At 47.4% G+C, this 24,676-nt stretch overlaps 1 protein-coding gene across 2 annotated transcripts; it reads left to right on the top strand.

The window, feature by feature from the left end:
* Nucleotides 1-1,632: 1,632 nt before the first annotated feature.
* Nucleotides 1,633-6,107, top strand: MRI1 (methylthioribose-1-phosphate isomerase 1). 2 transcript variants are annotated; one of them, XM_069767290.1, is made up of 6 exons: nt 1,633-1,720; nt 3,736-3,971; nt 4,049-4,221; nt 4,923-5,099; nt 5,563-5,787; nt 5,866-6,107. In XM_069767290.1, exons 1-6 carry the CDS (start codon nt 1,706-1,708, stop codon nt 5,985-5,987), a joined length of 948 nt encoding a protein of 315 aa, XP_069623391.1. In that variant the 5' UTR covers nt 1,633-1,705; the 3' UTR covers nt 5,988-6,107. The 2 variants fall into 2 exon arrangements, with proteins under 2 accessions (XP_069623391.1, XP_069623390.1); XM_069767289.1 differs by lacking the exon at nt 1,633-1,720 and adding an exon at nt 2,213-2,380.
* The last annotated feature ends 18,569 nt before the right edge of the window (nt 6,108-24,676 follow it).

Here is a 24,676-nt window from a genome sequence, read left to right as displayed (position 1 = left end):
GTAGGTCAGTGTTGGTAGTTTCACCTGGATACGCTGGGAAATTGGGAGTCAGTGAAGGGATTTGCAAAGAGGGAAAGCAGGAGTGTAGCGAGGAGAGAGATTAGTCAAGCAGCAGAGTTAAGGACAGACTGGAGGGGTGCAAGAGTGTTAGAAGGTAGGCCACAGAGGAGGATGTTGCAGTAGTCGAGGCGGGAGATGATGAGGGCATGCACAAGCATTTTGGTAGAGTGAAGGTTGAGGAAAAGATGGATTCTGGAAATATTTTTGAGCTGGATGTGCAGTTTAAAGGACAGGGCAGAGCCAAGAGTTACCCCGAGGCAGCAGAATTTAGGGACGGGAAAGTGAATTCATTTATTGTGATAGATCAGTTTGGGAAGATATGTGAGATGGAGGAAAGATAATTAGTTCGGTTTTGTCCACATTAAGCTTGAGGAAGTGAGAGGAGAAGGAGGATATGGCCGATAGACACTCCGGGATTCTGGACAGCAGAGAGGTGATGTCTGGGCCAGAGAGGTAGATCTGAGTGTCATCACCGTATAGGTGGTTGGGAGGACTTGGGACTTTAAGTTGTCCAAGGCCAAGTGTATAGATTGAGAAGAGTAAGGGCCCAAGGACAGAGCGTTGATGGACTCCAACAGAGAGGGGGCGAGATGAAGAGGTAGTATGGGAGTGGGAAACGCTAAATGTGCGGTTGGATAGGTATGAGGAGATCCAAGATAGGGCGAGGTCTTTGACACAAAGGAAGAGAGGATCTGTAGTAGGAGGCAGTGGTCAACTGTGTCGAAGGCAGAGGACAGATCTAGCAGGAGGAGGATGGAGAACTGTGTGTTGGCTTTGGCTGTAAGTAGGTCGTTTGTCAGTTTGGTCAGGGTTCTCAGTGGAATGGTGGGGACGGAAGCCGGATTGTAGGCTATCGAAGAGCGTTAAGATGCAAGGTGAGAGGAAAGTTCAGCATGGACGTGCTGCTTAAGGAGTTCGAAAGCAAATGGGAGCAAAGATATGGTTTATACTTGAGTCAAGATGTATCTTCTGCTCTAAACAGTGTCAGACTGGGGTGCTCAGGGCACAGTAACACTGACTGTGGGGTCTGCTTTTCACCTGTGTACAAATATTACACTTCCCTCATTCACAAATTCACCTAATCTCTATATGATAATAAACTGGGTAGTTTGGTTAATGAATGATGAGATGCTGCTTTTTATTTTTATGGGTAGTGAATTATGCCAAAAGATGCCGGTATAGTGGGGTTGGGGGCCCATCGGGGGATTCCCCTGTTATCCTATGGGCCAGTCAGAGCCTGGCTCTAAACGTGAAAGGGAATCTGTCACCCCAAAATTCGCCTATAAGCGAAGGCCACTGGCATTAGGAGCATATCTACAACATTCTGTAATGCTGTAGATGAGCCCCCCGATGCATCCTGAAAGATAAGAAAAACAGGTTAGATTATACTCACCCTGGGGCGGTCCAGGTCTGACACCTCCCATCGTCATGTGATCACGCCCTCTTGTCTTCATGCCACGGCTCTGGCGCACTTTGTCCTGTTGAGGGCAGAGCAAAGTACTGCAGTGCGCAGGCGCCGGGAAAAGTCAGAGAGGCCCAGATCCTGCGCACTGCAGTACTTTGCCCTCAACAGGACAAAGTACGCCTGTGCTGGAAGAAAAGAGGACGTCATCGTCAGGAGGCCCTGGCCCGCGTATAATCTAACATGTTTATCTTACAGGTGACATGGGGGGCTTATCTACAGCATTACAGAATGCATTACAGAAGCCCCTGATGCCGGTGGCAGCAGCTTATAGGCGAATTGTGGGGTGACGGACGCCCTTTCACATCCCGCAATATTGGCAGCAGTGTGTGGCTCCAGGCCTGAGCCCGTGTGTTTGGGGGCACAATCCTGCCAGTGAGTCTGTGGAGGGTTGCCATCATGTACGCTGTAGTGGGTGCATGGGTTGCCCCACGTGGGACGAGCCATGGTTGTTGGGGGCCGCACGTCCTGTGTAATGCCTGGGGGGGCTCTGCTGGCCCCAGTCCGTGCTCTCCATCCCAGGGGCACGGAGCAGTGAGTGCAGCGCCGACCCCGAGCTCAGAGTCACAGCGCTCTGCTCATTATTGGGGTATAGTAATAAAGTGAGAAAAAAACACACCAAATTACGACTTTACCGTAAACAAACCGCCCAGAGAGTCTAAAAGTAAACGCCCTAATTCACAGGCACGTGGTTGAAGCCCCGCCCCCGGAAGCGGCGTGTTCGCCATGTCCCTGGAGTCAGTGCGGTATAGCCGGGGCTCTCTTCTAGTGCTGAACCAGCTGCTGCTACCGCACAGCAGTCAGTATGAGCCGGTGACCGGTGTGCGGGAGGGAGCGGACGCCATTCGGACCATGAAGGTGAGTAACGGCGTCATGGGGGAGGGGCCATGTCTCTTGGCGCGTGTAAGGGGAGGAGACCTAGTTCCACACCGAACACGTGATTGGTGACTAGATGATTGGCTAGTTATCACGTGAAGGTGTTGCCTCCGATAGCCTATCAGAGCATGGCTTTCAGCTGTAGAAAAATGCAGTTTAGTTGGTAAGGGCAACAATAAAGAGTGGCGTTTACATGAGTTGTGCCTAGCAACAGTCACCAGAGGCGACCACTCTGGACCCCAGACGTTATTGCTGATTGGTCAACTACTTGTATGGAGATATTGGTGAACAGCCTTCACTGACACACTGTAACGAGATGATCACCACTGTGATCAAATGTGGTCCCTATTGCCCCTCCTAATCCAGGACTGTTCCCAGTGGCCATTCCTGACTCATGGACCGGTTCCCATGCTTGCTCCTGATCGATGGACCGTTCCCCGTGGTCGCTCCTTATCCATTGACCGGTCCCTGAGGTCGCTCCTGGCCCATGGACCGTCCCCGTGGTCGCTCCTGATCCATGGACCGGTCCCCGTGGTCGCCCTGATCCACGGACCGGTCGCCATGGTCGCTCCTGATCCACGGACCGGTCGCCATGGTCGCTTCTGATCCACGGACCGGTCGCCATGGTCGCTCCTGATCCATGGACCAGTCGCCATGGTCGCTCCTGATCCATGGATTGGTCCTCGTAGTGTCGCTCCTGGCCCATGGACCGATCCCCGTGGTCGCTCCTGATCCATGGACCGGTCCCCATGGTCGCTCCTGATCTATGGACCGGTCCCCATGGTCGCTCCTTATCCATGGACCGGTCCCCGTGGTCGCTCCTGATCCATGGACCGGTCCCCGTGGTCGCTCCTGATCCATGGACCGGTCCCCGTGGTCGCTCCTGGCCCATGGACCGGTCCCCATGGTCGCTCCTTATCCATGGACCGGTCCCCGTGGTCGCTCCTGGCCCATGGACCGGTTCCCGTGGTCGCTCCTGATCCATGGACCGGTCCCCGTGGTCGCTCCTGGCCCATGGACCGGTCCCCATGGTCACTCCTTATCCATGGACCGGTCCCCATGGTCGCTCCTGATCCATGGACCGGTCCCCGTGGTCGCTCCTGGCCCATGGACCGGTTCCCGTGGTTGCTCCTGATCCATGGACCGGTCCCCATGGTCGCTCCTGATCCATGGACCGGTCCCCGTGGTCGCTCCTGATCCATGGACCGGTCCCCGTGGCCAATCCTGACTCGTGATCCTGACCCGTGGTCGCTCCTGACAGGTGGACCAGTAATTAGACATCTAGACTTGGAATACCCTTTTATATAAACAATACACACCCGCTTGTTTTCCCCTAGGTCCGTGGTGCTCCGGCCATCGCCATTGTGGGCTCCCTCAGTTTGGCGGTGGAGCTGACCGCTGACCCCCCACAGCAGACGTCCGATCTCCTGGCCTTTGTCCGTGAGTCCATGGAGTTGTTGGTGGGCGCCCGGCCCACTGCAGTGAACATGAAGAAGGCGGCAGATGAGCTCAACTCCTTCCTGGTGCAGGAGGCGGAGAAGCCGGGGGCCACTGTCCAGGGGCTAACGGATAGGTACGTGCAGTGCCGACCATGGTGGTCCCGAGCCCCCCGTGTTCTCTATCTCACCCCTGTCCTCCTGTCATTACCAGCGTGGTCCTGTGGGCAGAGACCCTCCTGGAGAAGGACGTCCGGGACAATCGCATGATCGGGGACCTGGGGGCGCAGCACATCCTGGACAGCACTAATGGCCGCGCCGGGGTGGTGATAATGACTCACTGCAACACCGGCTCCCTGGCCACGGCCGGCTACGGCACTGCGCTGGGTAAGACCCCGGTGTGACCGCCAGCCATAAACGTCTGAGCATGCTCTGTGTATACAGAGATTGTTATTATCTAGTGGTTAAAAAAATGTTTACAGAACTCCGAAAATGGCAAAAAGTTTATTATCCGTCTCATGGAGCTTTCTGAGAGGCGATGTCTTCATTGATCCTGCTGTCACTCTTCTGGGGGAAGCGCACTTTATTGTATTTTTTGTTGGGAAGAGACTAAAAATAATAAATCCCATTTCTGGCGTTACCACTTTTTTTTTTTCTTCTTTTACGCCATTTAGTGTAGCGGTGAGTTAATTTTATACTTTTATTTATCAGATTATTACGGATGTGGCAGTATCAAGTATGTGTGCGTTTTTATTTATTTTCCCTCCCTAATATTTGGCGGGATTTGAAATATTTATATTTTTTTAATACTTTTTTTTGTTCAAGTGTCCTATATCCGGTGTCAGGCAAAAAAAAATCCTGCATCTGCCCCATAAATATCCCTCCTGTCTCAATAAAGATGCTTGTCTGTCCGCCATGCTGTTCACTGCAGCTCTGCTTGGTCAGATAGACAGCTGTGAGCATGGAGAGCTGATTTTCTTGGTAGAAAGGACGGAATGGTAAGAAGCCATCCGCCACATTAAGGGCTGGATCTGTGGCGGTTTGTCAGGCCCTTGTTCCCCACCTAACCACAGATGTCTCCCCGACAGGCGTGGTGCGATCCCTACAAGCAATGGGCCGTTTGTCTCACGTCTTCTGTACCGAGACCCGACCCTATAACCAGGGCTCCAGGCTGACGGCATACGAGCTGGTGTATGAGAAGACGCCGGCCACTCTCATCACAGACAGCATGGCGGCAGTGACCATGAGGGACCGTCAGGTTAGCGGTGAGTGCGGTTACATTAATGAGAGAGCACAAGACAGTCAGAAATCAGGGTGCTTACTGCCACCACTAGGGGGAGCTCCCTGCTTGTGAATGAATACAGCGCTCTAATGGATCCTTATGCTGTGCGCTCCCCCTAGTGGTGATAGCACTGAACTGCACAGTTTTAATTTGCTGCCCAAGACCCCATCAGATCATAGGATTAAGATTGGTCGTTTGTGTTGTAACTCGTCCCTATTCTATCCAATGAAGCCTAGTCACAATACCAGACATGACCTATGGACTGGTGTGGTGCTATTGAAGAAAGCTGCCATGTTTTCCAAACCCCAGGCTACTTCTTTACCAACCATAACTCCAGGGATAATACCCTACCCCACATGATCACTGCAGGCATCAGTGCTGCTTTCGCCCCCTCCTATGTAATTGATTTTTACAAGTCCTCGTCCCGTTTTACCTTCTCGCCCTAGCGGTGGTGGTGGGAGCCGACCGCGTGGTCGCTAACGGCGATACCGCAAACAAGGTAGGAACGTACCAGCTGGCCGTCCTCGCCAAGCACCATGGGATACCGTTCTACGTGGCGGCCCCCAGCACTTCCTGTGACCTCGGCTTACCAACAGGTGGCAGTATTGTCATAGAGGAGCGACCCAGCCGGGAGCTGACCGATATCAATGGCGTCCGTGTGGCGGCTCCAGGTGAGTGATTTGTGGAAATGACCGATCCTGATTATTCACCGCGTCACTATGTATCATTTCCGCGTCTCCTCCTCGCAGGTATCGGGGTGTGGAACCCCGCGTTTGACGTCACCCCAAATGGACTGATTACGGCAATAATCACAGAACGCGGCGTCTTCAAACCGGAGGAGCTGAAGGTCGGACTGAGCCGAGGGCTTTAATACTCTGTGCTGCGCGGCCCTGCTATCCATACATGACCCACACAACCCTCCTCTGCCTCCTGCAATCTCCACCGTCACTGGGGAAAACAAACCTTTTTATAATAAAATCCTCTAACTCTTCTTCCTCTGGGGCTGGTGTACCTCTGTGGGGTATCGGACTGTGGGGTCTCAGATTTCCCAGTAGGACGCGTTAGTGGAGAATTATTGGTGATTAAGGTTTGTCATAGGGACCATCTATGGATCCAATATACCATTCCCAGCAATATCCCCACACGGGCCAGTTAGGACGGGTCATTGATGAGAATGGTGGTATGAACCAACATATAGTGTCCCTATGGCAAGAAGTGTTGTCATAGGGACACAAGGTGTCAGTGTAGACTATAGCAGATGACTAGAACAGATATTCATCCCGACTGACCCATTAGCCGCCATTAATTACTGCCAGCACCACCAAAAACGACCACACTTATCTGCCGCAAAAGCCTTGATGAACCTGCCCCTTATATACAGGCGCTTCTCACAAAATTAGAATATCATCAAAAAGTTAATTTATTTCAGTTCTTCTGTACAAAAAGTGAAACTCGTATATAGAGTCATTACACCCAGAGTGATCTATTTCACGTGTTTATTTCTGTTAATAATGATAATCTATATTTTTATATAGCGCTAACATATTCCGCAGCGCTGACTTTGGTGATCAAACCCAGTGGACCTACACCAGCAGATGACATGGCCCCCAAACCATCACTGATTGTGGAGACTTCACACTAGACCTCCAGCAGCTTGGATTGTGGCCTCTCTACTCTTTCCCAGAGTCTGGGACCTTGATTTCCAAGGTCTAGTGTGAAGTAGAGCCGCTTGTTGAATTCATTGAACAATTTATGAATAATCTACGTAGATTAATGACTAGATTTTGAAGGCTTAACTCCCAGTTGATCAGGATGAATTATTGAGGTGATGACCTTGCTTGGACGTGATGCAAGGATTTTAGCCAGTATTTTAACATCTGAGGTCAACAGTGAGATGGGTCTGTATGCAGGTTGCACCATAATATACAAGAAAGGGTTACTCTAGAACATTGAAACTGCATTGCTGCCATAGGAACTAGGAAAAAATGGACATGTGCACTCCCATCAGCCACAGGTGATTTTAAGCAGATTAGTTGGTCTTTTCCTGCCCCATAAATTGTAGGGTTTTCTTGCCCAAGAGAGGTGACATATCAGGACAGGGACCCAATTATGAAGAACGCCTTGACGTGGCAATTGAGCTCACATATATTGGACAATCTATGTGCGAAGTACCTTCCTTTTTTCATAGCAATGTTTGCAGATAAATATTTAATGTGTACATTATATAGCAATTTTGTACTATATGGCAGCAATGCAGTTTCAATGTTTTAGAGCAGGGATAGGGAATCTTTTTTTCTACCAAGGGCCATTTGGATATTTATACCATCCTTCAGGGGCCGTACAAACTCTGCCCACAAAGTACATCCTGACTCTGGCACTGGTGTCAGGACGTGATCTTTCATTGCATGCCCTTCAGTGTTCAGTAGTGAGCACTGCATGTGTGTGCCAACAGAGCAAGAAGAAATTAATGAGCTGGTTGTAATCAAAATATAGCTCCGTGCCCAAGAATGCGGTCCCTGAGAATCTGCCCGGGGGGGGTCATGGGGGCCTCATAAAAGGTAATCAAGGGCCGTAAATGGCCCTGGGGCCTAAGGTTCCCCACCCCTGTTCTAGAGTAACCCTTTCTTGTATATTATGGTGCAACCTTACTATTTGTTATTTATATGCTTTTTTGGGTTGTCGGCTGTTCACCCTAAAAATGTATCCAATGTCCATTTAAGGTTTGTTGCCCACCTTCAAATAATTATAATAAACAAAATCCCTTGTAAATATCCCTGGGATAGAAAGGCATAACCAATAGAGTGGTCTAATTAAAATACTCTGCTAAAAAAAATAAAGGGAACGCTAAAATCCCACATCCTAGATAACACTGAATTAAATATTCCAGTTGTAAATCTTTATTCATTACATAGTTGAATGTGTTGAGAACAATAAAACCTAAAAATTGTCAACGTAAATCACAACTAATATCCCACGGAGGTCTGGAGTTGGAATGATACTCAAAAATTAAAGTGGAAAATCAACAGGATGATCCAACTTCAGTGGAAATGCCTCAAGACAAGGAAATGATCCTCAGTAGTGTGTGTGGCCTCCACGTGCCTGTATGACCTCCCTACAATGACTGGGCATGCTCCTGATGAGGCGGTGGATGGTCTCCTGAGGGATCTCCTCCCAGACCTGGACTAAACCAACCGCCAACTCCTAGACAGTCTGTGGTGCAATGTGACATTGGTGGATGGTGCAAGACATGATGTCCCAGATGTGCTTGATTGGATTCAGGTCTGGGGAACGGGCGGGCCAGTCCATAGCTTCAATGCCTTCATCTTGCAGGAACTGCTGACACACTCCAGTCACATGAGGTCTGGCATTGTCCTGCATTAGGAGGAACCCAGGGCCAACCGCACCAGCATATGGTCTCACAAGGGGTCTGAGGATCTCATCTCGGTACCTAATGACAGTCAGGCTACATCTGGCGAGCACATGGAGGGCTGTGCAGCCCTCCAAAGAAATGCCACCCCGCACCATTACTGACCCACTATCAAACTGGTCATCCTGAAGGATTTTGTAGGCAGCAGATCGCTCTCCACGGCGTCTCCAGACTCTGTCACGTCTGTCACATGTGCTCAGTGTGAACCTGCTTTCATCTGTGAAGAGCACAGGGCGCCAGTGGCAAATTTACCAATCCTGGTGTTCTGTGGCAAATGCCAATCGTCCTGCACGGTGTTGGGCTGTGAGCACAACCCCCATCTGTGGATGTCGGGCACTCAGACCATCCTCATGGAGTCGGTTTCTAACCGTTTGTGCAGACACATGCACATTTGTGGCCTGCTGGAGGTCATTATGCAGGACTCTGGCAGTGCTCCTCCTGTTCCTCCTTGCACAAAGGCTGAGGTAGCGGTCCTGCTACTGGGTTGTTGTCCTCCTATGGCTCCCTACACATCTCCTGGTGTACTGGCCTGTCTCCTGGTAACACCTCCAGCCTTTGGACACTAGGCTGACAGACAGCAAACCTTCTTGCCACATCCTGCATTGATGTGCCATCCTGGGTGAGCTGCACTACCTGAGCCACTTGTGTGGGTTGTAGAGTCCGTCTCATGCTACCACGAGTGTGAAAGCAAAATCAACATTCAAAAGTGACCAAAACATCAGCCAGAAAGCATTGGTACTGAGATGTGGTCTGTGGTCCCCACCTGCAGAACCACTACTTTATTGAGTGTGCCTTGATAATTGCCAATAATTTCCATCTGTTGTCTATTCCATTTGCACAACAGCAGGTGAAATTGATTGTCAATCAGTGTTGCTTCCTAAGTGGACAGCTTGATTTCACAGAAGTTTGATTTACTTGGAGTTATATTCTGTTGTTTAAGTGTTCCCTTTATTTTTTTGAGCAGTGTGTGTCATTTATTGCAACATGAGTAAAAAACCGTGAGTAAAAATACAACAAGGGAATTTCTCTAAATACATACAGCTGAGAGCAGCAGCAAAGGCCAGGGATAGTGATGGAGAAGGCAGCAAAATTAAAGCCATATGTACACAGATGCATAATAGGACCATGCAAAGTAAGAAACCGCTTAAGACAATGTTCACCTGTTGTATAAAGCACAGTGCTAATCTGAAGTGAAGCATACTATTGTGCGGTAATACAGCAAAGTGTGGCCCAGGACCTAGCATACTGTGAGAGAACAGATCAACATTTTAAGGTGCAAATGTGCTTTATAATAACAAGCTGCCAAAAACATGAAGAAGTACAACTTAAGAATGATATTGCTCCTGGCCAAAGGCGCTCCTCAGCTACCCCGACAGCGCCGTTTCACCTGACTGGCTTCCTCAGTAGAGGGCATAGGAAAATCGTACACAAAATGTGTAAGATGGACCCCCATTTTCACATTGTAGTCCAAAATTAGCTTACCAGAGAGGCGGTGGTGGCAGTGGAGCGGGGTCACGACAGGCAGGGTGACCACTGCAGGGAGCCAGTAGCCAGCGGCAGCAGGAGTTGAGCGATACTGCGGGCCCTGTACAGGGAGGATGGGGTATCCCATTGGTGCAAGGCAGGAGCCACTGATATCCTGGCGGTGGGCTTCAGGAAAATGGTGCCGGTGGCAGACGAGGAGTTCCCGCTCTACATTGATATCTTGACGTTGGACTTCAAAAAAATGCCGTGTGTGAGACATGAGCTAGAGAAAAATGGCCCCGGAGGCAGCACATGTGCAGATTGAGATCTTGGTTTGCCATTGAGCCGAGGTCGAACTGCGCGCATGTGCCAAAGGTGGCGCCATTTTCCTGTAGCCCACCACTGGGAGATCAATGCTCAGAGTGGGGTCTCCGCTCCTGCCTCACACCGCCGGGACACCCCCTCCTCCCAGCCCGGGGCCACACCATCACACTCACACTGCTGGGACACCCCCTCCTCCCAGCCCAGGACCACACAATCGCCCTCACACCGCCGGCACACCCCCTCCTCCCAGCCCAGGGCCACACCATCACCTTCACACCGCCAGCACACCCCCTTCTCTCAGCCCGGGGCCATACCATCGCCCTCACACCGCCGAGACACCCCCTTCTCTCAGCCCGGGGCCACACCATCGCCCTCACACTGCCAGGACACCCCCTCCCAGCCCAGAGTCACACTGTTGGGTCACCCCCTCCTCCCAGCCTGGGGCCACATCATCGCCCTCACACTGCCATGACACCCCCTCCCAGCCCAGAGCCACACCATCACCCTCACACTGCCGGGAGACCCCCTCCTCCCAGCCTGGGGCCACACCGTCGCCCTCACATCGCTGGGACACCCCCTCCTGCCAGCCCAGGGCCACACCATCGCCCTCACCCCACCGGGACACCCCCTCTTACCGACAATGGCCACACCGTCGCACTCACACTGTCGGGACAACCGCTCCTCCCAGCCAAGGGCCACACCATGTACCTGCAGCTGCCAGCTTCCTGGAGTGGTGGCCCTGCCTCCTGTGACCCACCGCCCCAACCTTTTCCCTAGTAAGCTACATTTGGACTAGAAGGTGCACCCCCATTTTCCTCCCAAATTTAGGGGAGAAAAAATGTGTATTATAGTCCGAAAAATAGGGTAAGTTTCCACCCCAAGGATTGTCTAGTCTGTCCATGGTCCACACAAACCTTAAGCGAGAGGCGTGATGTGAACGAGACCTAGCGGAGATTACAATGTCCTATATACGGGGCCATAAGGGAGTCATCAGTCCATGAGAGGGAAGCGGACGAGGCACATGGGGAAATCTGGAGATTAGGAGATCTTTCCCCCAGAGGTCAAATAAACCTAGCGGAAGAAAGTGAATCATTCCCAGCCGGACACTTATCCTTAAAGGGATTACAGATATTATTAAAGTCCCCCATAACTATGAGGGGGATATCGGGTCACTGCGAGTTTCACTAGAATCTTCTTTAGGATGTACATAAATCACAACTAGAATACTTTCTAAATGGTTTAATGTGCACCAAAGTCCCACAAACCGGCCCTCATCATCCCAAAAATAAATCTATACACTTAGAGGGGATATTCTTATGTACTAAAAGGCTGACTCCTTTGGCATAAGTTGGGTATACCAAACCCACCACCTATCAAATAACCTGACAGATTCCCCAGACCAGTGCGTCTCCTGCAGTCCAGTCTGAACAGTCTCTGAGGCCACAGCTATTCCAGAACCAAAAATAACTTTCAGGATTCCCATGAGTATATCAAAAACCAGCGATATTATTCTTTCCATGTGCGGAGTATTACTATCAGTGTAAACCAAGTCCCATAACTCCCACCCATGCCCCTCTAACCATCCTATACCTACCCTCAACCATCAGGGCTGGGGTCCGTATCCACAAAGAACTATTTTTTATGCCATATTTGACTGGGGACTGTGAGGGACAAGGGAGAATCCATTTAGGATTTTAAGTTCAGGACATCTTCTTCCACTCCTGAAATGTGCCCCACCCTTGGGATTCCACAGGATCATTGTTTTCTTTTAATTAAAAGAGCTAGGACAAGCTCTTTTGAATCTGTTAACACAAGGGTGTGAACTCTTCTGCAGCTATAGCAACCTGAACCTCTTTGTGTGACCAAGCACATGGCACAGCAAGGCTATGAGGTATGAAATCTGGAAAATGACCTATAATAACGGAATGCAATATCTCTACTATGAGCCAAGCACATATTCCGAATCGGCGTTCCTTTCCCCACGTGCCCATATGATTTAGCCACCTGTAGCACTCTGGATTATGGAGTTTTATAACTCCATAGCATAGCTGGCAGTAATTACATACGGTAGTCATATTTAGTCTCTTTGCGCAGCAGAAACCAGTGGTGGTACAACCAATCCATTCAGAGCTTTGGGCGCAAAGTTATGGGCCAGCCACAGTTCTAGGCAGAAAATCATATTTTCAGACATGGGAAGAGAGAAGCTGCACCACCCAGGGGTAGGAGCAGATGTGTACGGTAGCATCCTAGGAGATATAAGGCAGCCCCTCATTTTGGATTGAGTTTTCTGATGGCCGGAGGTCACGTTTGCCGAAGCAGCCCGGAAAGCCTATAACTAAGTTTTGGACCTTTGATCCATCAGCGCCTCCCTTTGGTCACATGCTACATACAGTCATGGCCAAAAGTATTGACACCCCTGCAATTCTGTCAGATAATACTCATTTTCTTCCAGAAAATGATTGCAAACACAAATTGTTTGGTATTATTATCTTCATTTAATTTGTCTTAAATGAAAAAACACAAAAAGAATTGTCCTAAAGCTAAATTGAATATAATTCCACACCAAACATAAAAAAGGGGGTAGACAAAAGTATTGGCACTGTTCGAAAAATCATGTGATGCTTCTCTAATTTGTGTAATTAACAGCACCTGTAACTTACCTGTGGCACCTAACAGGTGTTGGCAATAACTAAATCACACTTGCAGCCAGTTGACATGGATTAAAGTTGACTCAACCTCTGTCCTGTGTCCTTGTGTACCACATTGAGCATAGAGAAAAGAAAGAAGACCAAAGAACTGTCTGAGGACTTGTGAAACCAAATTGTGGGGAAGCACGAGCAATCTAAAGGCTACAAGTCCATCTCCAAAGACCTGAATGTTCCTGTGTCTACCGTGCGCAGTGTCATCAAGAAGTTTAAAGCCCATGGCACTGTGGCTAACCTCCCTAGACATGCACGGAAAAGAAAAAATGAGAAGAGATTTCAACGCAAGTTTGTGCGGATGTTGGATAAAGAACCTCGACTAACATCCAAACAAGTTCAAGCTGCCCTGCAGTCCGAGGGTACAACAGTGTCAACCCGTACTATCCGTCGGCATCTGAATGAAAAGGGACTGTTTGGTAGGAGACCCAGGAAGACCCCACTTCTTACCCCGAGACATAAAAAAGCCAGGCTGGAGTTTGCCAAAACTTACCTGAAAAAAGCCTAAAACGTTTTGGAAGAATGTTCTCTGGTCAGATGAGACAAAAGTAGAGCTTTTTGGGCAAAGGCATCAACATAGAGTTTACAGGAGAAAAAACGATGCATTCAAAGAAAAGAACACGGTTCCTACAGTCAAACATGGCAGAGGTTCCCTGATGATTTGGGGTTGCTTTGCTGCCTCTGGCACTCGACTGCTTGACAGTGTGCATGGCATTATGAAGTTTGAAGACTACCAACAAATTTTGCAGCATAATGTAGGGCCCAGTGTGAGAAAGCTGGGTCTCCCTCAGAGGTCATGGGTCTTCCAGCAGGACAATGACCCAAAACACACTTCAAAAAGCACTAGAAAATGGTTTGAGAGAAAGCACTGGAGACTTCAAAGGTGGCCAGCAATGAGTCCAGACCTGAATCCCATAGAACACCTGTAGAGAGATCTAAAAATGGCAGTTTGGAGAAGGCACCCTTCAAATATCAGGGACCTGGAGCAGTTTGCCAAAGAACAATGGTCTAAAATTCCAGCAGTGCATTGTAAGAAACTCATTGATGGTTACCGGAAGCGGTTGGTCGCAGTTATTTTGGCTAAAGGTTGTGCAACCAAGTATTAGGCTGAGGGTGCCAATACTTTTGTCTGGTCCATTTTTGGAGTTTTGTGTGAAATGATCAATGTTTTGCTTTTTGCTTCATTCTCTTTTGTGTTTTTTTTCATTTAAGACAAATTAAATGAAGATAATAATACCAAAGAATTTGTGTTTGCAATCATTTTCAGGAAGAAACTGAGTATTATCTGACAGAATTGCAGGGGTGTCAATACTTTTGGCCATGACTGTAACACGGTAATTGCAAGCTATCTATACCTTACCCTTGTACTACACTCCTGACTGTATATATTTGCTCTTGTATGTATAGCTGTATTTTCTAGTGCGCCTCTTTGGCGATTAAATATAAAATTAATCTTCGGCTGCTCTTTTATCTCGATCCACGAATCCCACGTCCGCACGCTCCGTTGGTTATATTATACGCTACCTCCCACCTGCTCCCCAACCTCACTAACATGCTCATTCCAGCCCTAACCCATCTCTTCAACCTATCGCTATCTTCTGGTACCTTCCCCTCGGCCTTCAAACATGCCACCATCACACTCATGCTCAAAAAAACTAACCTTGACCCAACTGCTATGCCCAGCTACCGCCCCATATCACTGCTCCCGTTTGCTTCAAAACTCCTTGAGCAGCATGTCCATGCTCAAATTTGCTCCCACCTCTCATCTAATTCTCTCCTTGACAACCTCCAACCTGGCTTCCGCTCCCACCACTCCACCGAAACTGCCCTGACAAAAATTACTAATGACTTACAGCCAAAGCTAACAGACAGTTCTCCATCCTCCTCCTTCTTGACCTGTCCTCTGCTTTCGACACAGTCGATCACTGCCTACTGCTACAGATTCTTTCTTCCCTTGGCATCAAAGACCTTGCCCTGTCCTGGATTGCCTCATACCTTTCCGACCGCACATTTAGCGTTTCCCACTCCCACACCACCTCCTCATCCCGCCCTCTCTCTGTTGGAGTCCCTCAAGGCTCTGTCCTAGGGCCCCTACTTTTTTCCATCTATACTCTTGGCCTAGGACAACTCATAAAGTCCCACGGCTTCTAGTACCACCTGTATGCTGATGACACTCAAATCTACCTCTCTGGCCCAGATGTCACCTCTCTGCTGTCCAGAATCCCGAAGTGTCTGTCAGCCATATCCTCCTTCTTCACCTCTCGCTTCCTAAAACTCAATGTAGACAAACCGAACTCATCATCTTTCCCCCATCTCACGTATCCCCCCTACCTGACCTATCTATTATGGTAAACGGCATCACGCTCTCTCCCGCACCTGAAATCCGCTGCCTCGGGGTAATTCTCGACTCTGCCCTGTCCTTCAAACCGCATGTCCAAACTCTTGCCACCTCCTGTCGCCTCCAACTCAAAAATATTGCCAGAATCCGTTCCTTCCTCAGCCCACAATATACCAAAACTCTTGTGCATGCCCTCATCATCTCCCACCTCGATTACTGCAACACCCTCTGTGGCCTCTCCGCTAACTCTCTTGCACCACTCCAGTCTGTCCTCAACTCTGCTGCCCGGCTAGTCCACCTCTCTCCTCGCTACTCCCCTGCTTCTCCCCTCTGCAAATCCCTCCACTGGCTCCCAATTCCCCAACGAATCCAGTTCAAACTACTAACACAGATCTACAAAGCCATCCACAACCTGTCTCCTCCATATATCTCTGAACTAATCTCCCAATATTTTCCCTCACGTAATCTCCGATCCTCCCAAGACCTCCTACTCTCCTCCACACTTATTCGTTCCTCACACAACCGCCTCCAAGATTTCTCCCGAATATCCCCCATCCTCTGGAATTCCATGCCTCAACACGTCCGACTATCCACCACCCTCGGCTCCTTCAGACGGAACCTGAAAACCCATCTCTTCAGGAAAGCCTACAGCCTGCAATAACCATTCTGCCGCCTCCCCAGAGCCGCCGCCTCACCCCTACCTTCTGTCTCTTCCCCACTATCCCATAGAATGTAAGTCCGCAAGGACAGGGTCCTCTCCCCTCTGTACCAGTCTGTCACTGTAAATGTGTTTACTGTAAACGATATCTATAACCCTGTATGTAACCCCTTTCTCATGTACAGCACCATGGAATTAATGGTGCTATATAAATAAGTAATAATAATACGCTACCGCAGAGTTGGTTCCTGACCCGATATAAGCCTTACTTTAAATGAGGAACTGGTGGCAGAATACCACACTGTTTTAGTGAGGAACTCTGGCAGTGACGGCCAGGCGGTTTAGATATATATCCCCAGGCAGGACAGGTGATATATATCACCCCTCACTTGGAGCACCTCACTAACTCGTACGTATAAGGGAAGCCTTTCCAGCGACTATTTGCCCTTGGTGCAGTTCCCTGACTGACCTGAGGCAAGTGGTGACGCCAGAGAACCGATCCGTGCCGGGTCCTTCTCTCCCCTCCCCCGAGGTGAGCGAAGTCGACGTCCCCCTTTCCCTGTGAGATCCCTTACAGGGACCATGCCCGCTCACTGATATGGAAATAACAGAAACCTGCATGAACAAAGAAAAAGAGGTCCACAGAACGAACACGTACGAGCTCGGGACGTCGAGAGAGCCCTGTTATTAGGCCGACGGTCACCATATACCACGTACCCCACGACTTGGGTACTTAAGGTTCCTTCTTCCACTCGACTGCCCTAGGTCAATATCCACCAGCTTTTCCCTCCGGTTCGGTCTGACAGCCGCTTTTATTTTCAGAATTTTTTTTCCACTTTTCCATCTATAGATTTCTTTATAATGCTTTGCTCCGCTCTATAATGCTATTTTTTCCCTATAGAATGGTCTTTTTCTGTTCCATGGGTGTAAGTCATTGTACATAAAGACTGATGCTAGTACACCATCTGTGCCACAAGGGGGTGCACGAGACAATACTAATCGGCTGATCACTAGTGATCTTGGGGGGAGGGGAGCGTGGACCCTGTGGATTTTGTCACACGTGGATTGCTCTTTGATTATATCATCTGGCTGTAACATTTCTAACCCATAATACATAAAATTACTCAATGCTGTGTGTGATGTCATGTGAAGCAAATTTGCATATTTTGGAAACACATTCTTTTTATTGAAAAGGCTTTACTAATACTTGTGCTATTTTTCAAAATGCATGTCATCTATTGCGCCTTTTTATACAAAAGAGTGACTGAGCCGTAAATGCAGTATGCTACAATATCCACTAGGTGGCAAAGATGAGCTTTTTAAAAATGGTCCTCCGTGGCCTATCACAAAGATGGCCATACACTGGACCTTATCTTTACCAGCTTCGGTTCCCTTACTAATCTCACTAACTCACCCCTTCCACTGTCTGACCACAACCTACTGACCTTCCCTCTCCTCTCCTAGTGCGCAACCCCCACTCCACAAACTCACCCACTCTTGCAGAAATCTCAAACACCTCAATTTACAATCACTCTCTGAGTCCTTTCTCCGTCTTACAGACATACGTAGATTCCCTTCATGACACAGATGCTGCTGCCACTTTTTATAACACCACAATAACAGCAACACTCAATTCGACCGCCCCGCATAGCAAAACTCGTACAATAAACAGGCAGCCCTGGCTAACCAACAGGAACCTACCAAATGAATAAGGTAGGCCACAAGAATGTAAAGTTCAAATAAAAGTAAGTTTTATTAATACAAACATTGTTAAAACCAACATAAATATACTACAGCTCAGATATAAAAGTACCTCCGATCAATGAACAGATCTCACACGCCCCCGGAAGAAGAACTAATAATAATAATAATAATAAAGAGAACTCTATCGAAACGCGCGTAGGGGACATCACAGATCTCGTGCAGCCTCCACTGTGGTAATTATGTTCTGAGGTTTCTTTCCATTAGCTATATTACATTTGCCTATCATTATGTTCCGTTGTGGTAGTTTTCTACCTGGCATATAAGTACTCTTAATGAATTGTCAGCAGTACTAATAAGTTAGCCAGACTTAGCCCACTTTGGCCTTAGGCCCGGTTATGTGATATAAATATATGGCAATAGCGTTACGCTTATAGGTTGTTTTCCTCTTACATTAATTCCATTGCCATTAGGTTAGTCACCATTTAGTGCTTTTACCTACAATAGTTGTCTTTAGGCATTAGGTGGGGCTCATTAGAGATCTGTTCATTGATCGGAGGTACTTTTATATCTGAGCTGTAGTATATTTATGTTGGTTTTAACAACGTTTGTATTAATAAAACTTACTTTTATTTGAACTTTACATTCTTGTGGCCTACCTTATTCATTTGGTAGGTTCCTGTGTGTTCATGTTATCTGGAATGTGTTCAGTTTTGCATTATTAAGGACTAATATGTATACAGCCCTGGCTAACCAGCCTGACCAAAGAACTGAGACGGGCTTCCAGGGTCGCTGAGCGGAGATGGAAGAGATCCCACTCTGCCGAGCACTTCATTGCATACAAGCAGTCCCTCGCCAGCTTCAGGTCCACGCTCACTACCACAAAACAAACTTCTCATCTCTCATATCCTCCGTCTCACAACCCTAAACAGCTTTTCAAAACTTTCAATTCTCTACTCCGTCCCCGAGCACCTCCTCCTTCACCTCTCATTTCTGCTGAAGACTTTGCCTCCTTTAAACAGAAGATCGATACGATCAGAGAAAGCTTTGGCCCGATGCTAACTGCTCAACCCTGTTCCTCCAAAACCAGCTTCTCCACCATGACTGAAGATCAGCTCTCCACCCTCCTGTCTAGATCACATCTCACCTCCCTCCCTCGACCCATCTTCTGTGTCTAGCTATCGCCTGATATCTCTTCTCCCTTATTCTTCAAAACTACTGGAACAACACGTCCATCTTGAACTGTCCTCCCACCTCCTACTCCCTCTTTGACCGGTTACAATCTGGTTTCCGACCCCATCACTCAACTGAAACTGCCCTAAGGTCACCAATGACCTACTAACCGCCAAGAGCAAGCGACACTACTCTGTCCTCCTTCTCCTGGACCTGTCTTCTGCCTTCGACACTGTGGACCACTCCCTCCTGCTACAGATTCTCTCATCTCTTGGCATCACAGACTTGGCCTTATCCTGGATCTCGTCATATCTGACAGACCGAACATTCAGTGTCTCCCTCCCCAACACCACCTGCTCACCTCGCCCCCTGTCTGTCGGTGTTCCTCAAGGCTCAGTTCTAGGACCCCTACTTTTCTCCATCTACACCTTCAGCCTGGGACAGCTCATAGAATCCCACGGTTTAGAATATCAACCTGTGCCAATGACAGATCTACCTATCCAGACCTGACCTCACCTCCTTACTCACCAGAATCCCACACTGTCTGTCTGCTATCTCGGCCTTCTTTTCTGCTCGCTTTCTAAAACTGAACATGGACAAAACAGGATTCATCATCTCTCCCCCATCTCACTCTACCCCTTCACTGGACCTATCAATGTCAATGGCTGCACACTTTCCCCAGTCCCGCATGCTCGGTGCCTCGGGGTGATAATCGATTCTGCCCTCTCTTTCAAGCCACATATCCAAGCCCTTGCCTCCTCCTGCCAACTCAAATATATATCCCGGATCCGCGCATTCCTTGACCATGAAACCACAAAAACACTAGTGCACGCCCTTATCTACTACAAACAGGAAAGCACCGGCGCACTACAATTGTATTAATACATATGGAAGGGGTGCAGAAGAGTGGTACTATATAATAAGAAGCACAAAGAGAAAAAAAAAAGACCCACTCTAAATAATACTGCACACCACTATTGATCAGGAATATAAAAAAGGTAAACTTTTATTGATGCAAAAAATCTAAAAACATCTAAAACACATAATAGCCCACCAAACTACAGAAGATCCTGCCAATTGTAAAAGAGGTCAACAGCATATTTAAATATCTGGAATAACATATATTAATATAACAAAAATATGAAATGCCAATGCATGACCAATCCCTCCATGTTCAAAGCCCTAATGGCCTTTAAGTGAGATACAAGAATTAATCGGGGCATCTCACTTAAAGGTTCCTTTCCCTGTTGTGATTGCAATGTCTGCCAATATATGCACCCTATCAGGGATAAATTTTGCAATCCCATTGACCAGAGCGAATTTAGTTTCAAGTCCTACATCAATTGCAAATCTACAAATGTAGTTTATGCAATTATCTGTCCCTGTCCACTTGTATACGTAGGACAGACGTCCCAAGAATTGCGCCGACGCATTCAGAAACATTTTTCTACTATTAATATTGCGCCGGCGGACTCTCGAAAGGGTAAAGATCTCACCACAGTGGCATCCCACTATCTATTGCGACATGCGGGCAGATGCTCAGGTACTAGGGTAGTGGGCTTGGAACAGGTCAGGGGTTCAGGAAGGGGCGGTTCTTTGGAGAACAAGCTCCTGCAAATAGAGGCCCGATGGATTTATTCATTGCACTCCACTGCCCCACGAGGCCTTAATGAAGATCTCCTCTTTACGGGTTTTCTTGGTTGAATTATTGGTTGTTTTAACATTCCATCCGTCCTTTTTGGGTGGTTTTCGGAATTGGGTTCTAGTCTCCTTTTTGACCTTGATTATACCCAAGACCTTCAGGAATGGATAAGGAACTCTCCTAGGATATCCTGAGTCTGGAAGGTGACTCTCAGATGTATCAGGGGACGTCCAAGTATCAGAAGAGTTGTGTATCCTGTCAAGAAGAAATGGTTGCCCGTGGATCCATATTGCTCCTGTTTTCCGTCCTGGAAATTTATTATGGACATAGCTATGCTAACTGGATTCTGTGTATTTATAGGCCTCTTATCACCATGGACACTTGCTGTTTGGGCACAGGGATGCCTTGTAGTTTCTATTGCTTGTCGATGCCTCTGGGGTTTATTTCACAAACGGATGAATCATTATTATATTTTTTGTTTTATTTTTTCTTAGGGTATTTGCCATTAGGGTAGGTGGTTTATTGGCCCACTAAGTTCGTTCTTTCCGACGGCAGATCCACTTATGGTTATCTGAAAAACCTTTGCCCACTTCTTCCTAGGATATATGCCAGTGGGTCATGTGGTTCATTGGCCCACCAAGTTTATTCTAGTCCAGGGCAGGGCCACTTATGGCCATCTATAACTTCTGCCCACCTTTTGTGACTTAAATTCCCTGGGCTTTCATATTTGGATAACCCTGATTCCACTTCCCTTACCACGTTTCTCGTCTGTCCTTTTGGTCTTTACAATTTTTCCGTCAGTTGCCTTTCTATGATGTTTTGACAGTGTGTATTAATTTATTTTCTTTGTACAATAAACATTGCATTTTGCTGCTATAAGGGGTCGCCTTCGTTAGTTCCCTTCTCACTGGGCTTGATATGCATATAAACTCCATTAACATCTAGATACGATTATACCCCTTATCACCACATCATATGTAGGCTGTATGCATTTATCTCGTTTTTTTATATATATTTTTGGTCATTCATCACCAAACATCTTATCTTTATCTCAAGCTTATGCTACTAATAATACAGCATGCACAATAATCCATTCATTGGTTCATTCATGTGTCTTTATTATTATTTTTATATGGCTGTCCGATGTATTGGTTATATGTTTTGTCCATACGTTTGTTATATGTCTTGTCCGGTCCTTTATTTGTTGTTCAGTTTTTATGTTATTCGTAATTCATTGTTTCTGTCCAGGTCCGATCCTTTGGGTATTCTCCCTATTGGGCCTTTTTTACTCTCCACTCTATTCTGCATTGTACTCTATGTGCCGCGCTGTATTCCTCCTGGCGCGTGCGCACTATGTACTACTATATATGACAAAACCTGGCACTCAACTTTTATGTCTGAAGAGATATTTTATTAATCAGCAACGAAACGTTTCGGTCCCAAAACATACTGGACCTTCATCAGTCACTGAGAATATAAATAATATATAGGATAATGCAAAAATAAAAAACAAGAAATAAAAATAAAGTATGTACATAGAAAGACATCTAACAGATGGCAAGTTATGAACAGTATATTAACGCAATAACAAAATGGAACCGTCCAATAGAGGCACAATGCTACTACAATTAGTAGGTGGATAGGCAGGATAAGAAAGTGGTAACATACCGTGCTTATTTGGCGTGTGTTTTATAAAGGATGTGCTCCTATGAGTAGGCAAGATATCTGTAATAGGAAGGTAACCATAAGGTAATGAGTGGAGAGAAAGGTAGTGTGAGATCTAACTAAACATACCAGAGTGGCTGGCAGAAAGCGTACCATATAGCTGTAAGGGCAATGTCCTATCTGGGTATAAGATGCAGGAGGTTACAACATAAATAATAATCTGGCTCCATGAGACTAAAGTGTGCTGAGCGCATGTATCTTACCATGTGGAGGTAGCCGAAAGGACGCGGTGTCCACCGCTAGTCCAGACGCTGCACTGGGAGAACGCCAGGGCTAACATACGGTCTCAGCGGTAAATACGCCACCGACCGGAAGGGGGCGTGTCTAGCGCGCACTCGCACGAGTGATGCTACGTCACCAAAGAAATGGTGGTGCATTCCAAGGGGCAAGCCTGTGCGTCTCATGCTGCGGGGTGTGTCCAGTACTACTGGCAGGGACGCCTGCCTGTCCTCCTCTTTTGCCCTTCTCGCGTCAGTTCCGGTTCCGGCCTCACTCACTTCGCGCGCTGCCCGGCTCTCACCACAAGGTATTTAAACTTTCATTGATGGCCTCTCCATTAATTTCCCCTGATGAAGCCGTCCTTGTAACGGCGACACGCGTAGGGTGCTGTCCCCACGTGGATCCTTGCCTTTTTTCCCTCCTCCCTGTGGTCTCCTGCCTTGTGCCGGGTCCCGCGCATTGCTTCCTCCTGTGCCCCTAGGAGTCCAGGCCTTTTCTTTAGGCATCTGGGCACGGTGCTCCTCTGTATTTTCACGGGGCATTACAGTGTCATCATCATCGCTGCAGTGCAACCAGGCCTGTGTACATATTGGTGGACTTTTGCCACTCCTCTCGGCTTTATTCAGCAATCTCTTTGGCACACAGGCACGGCAGGGTATAGTATGGTACTTATTGTTGTGTTATATCTTACCAGACAGGTGGTTATTTATTTTGATGTACACACTTACCCCCGGGGTATCTACTAGCCATTAGCTTTGAACATGGAGGGATTGGTCATGCATTGGCATTTCATATTTTTGTTATATTAATATATATTATTCCAGATATTTAAATATGCTGTTGACCTCTTCTACAATTGGCAGGATCTTCTGTAGTTTGGTGGGGCTATTAAGTGTTTTAGATGTTTTTAGATTTTTTGCATCAATAAAAGTTTACCTTTTTTATATTCCTGATCAATAGTGGTGTGCAGTATTATTTAGAGTGGGTCTTTTTTTTTTTTTTCTCTTTGTGCGCCCTTATCATCTCCTGCCACGACTACTGCAACCTCCTACTCTCTGGCCTCCCCTCTAGCACTCTGGCACCACTCCAATCCATCCTACACTCTGCTGCCCAACTAATCTACCTGTCTCCCCGCTATTCCCCAGCCTCTCCCCTATGCCAAGCCCTTCACTGGCTTCCTATCGTCCAGAGACTCCAGTTCAAAACCCTAACCATGACATACAAAGCCATTCACAACCTGTCTCCTCCATACATCTGCGACATGATCTCCCGGTACTTACCTGCACGCATCCTCCGATCCTCACAAGATCTCCTTCTCTACTCCCCTCTCATCTCTTCTTCCCACAACCGCATCCAAGACTTCTCCTGTGCTTCCCCCGTACTCTGGAACTCTCTACCCCAACAGATCAGACTCTCGCCTACCATAGAGACCTTCAAAAAGAACCTGAAGACCTACCTCTTCCGACAAGACTACAGCCTGCTGTGATCCTCAACCTACTGAACCGCCACATGACCAGCTCTACCCTCACCTAGTGTATCCTCACTAGTGTTGAGCGATACCTTCCGATATCGGAAAGTATCGGTATCGGATTGGATCGGCCGATATTCAAAAAATATCGGATATCGCCGATACCGATACCCGATCCCAATGCAAGTCAATGGGACCAAAATATCGGAATTAAAATAAACCCTTTCTTTCCTTGTAGGTTCATTCTACATGAAGGAAAACAACAAAGAATAATGCAGGATGTATTTGGGGATGTGGCGGAGACATTAAAGTCATAGAGGTTTAGCCCAGTCAAATAGAATAGCCTTATTTTTTTTTTTTTTTTAAAGACGTTCGGAGTGACAAAGATATTGACTATGTAATTTTTTTTTTATTTTGTCAGATATTGATGTTTCACTATTCCACGCCCTTCCCCTTCTTTTTTTTTTACTTCTCCCACACTTTCATCTTCATCATCATCAGCATCTTTGACATCAACTTCTTCTTCACCTTATTCATCTTCTTCTTCATCTTCTACATTTTTTTTTTGATTACATTCTTCATATTCATTTTATTCAACTATTATTATTATTCCTATTCTACTTCTTCATCATATTCTCATTTGTGACAGGCATTCCCGTAGTTGTTATCTATAAAAGTTTGAAGATTACACCTTCCGTTCTGCCAGTCACAAAAGTTACATT

The sequence above is a fragment of the Ranitomeya imitator genome, chromosome 4, assembly GCF_032444005.1.
Source record: "Ranitomeya imitator isolate aRanImi1 chromosome 4, aRanImi1.pri, whole genome shotgun sequence".
Taxonomy (NCBI): domain Eukaryota; kingdom Metazoa; phylum Chordata; class Amphibia; order Anura; family Dendrobatidae; genus Ranitomeya; species Ranitomeya imitator.
This window is presented reverse-complemented; position numbering and strand designations above follow the sequence as displayed.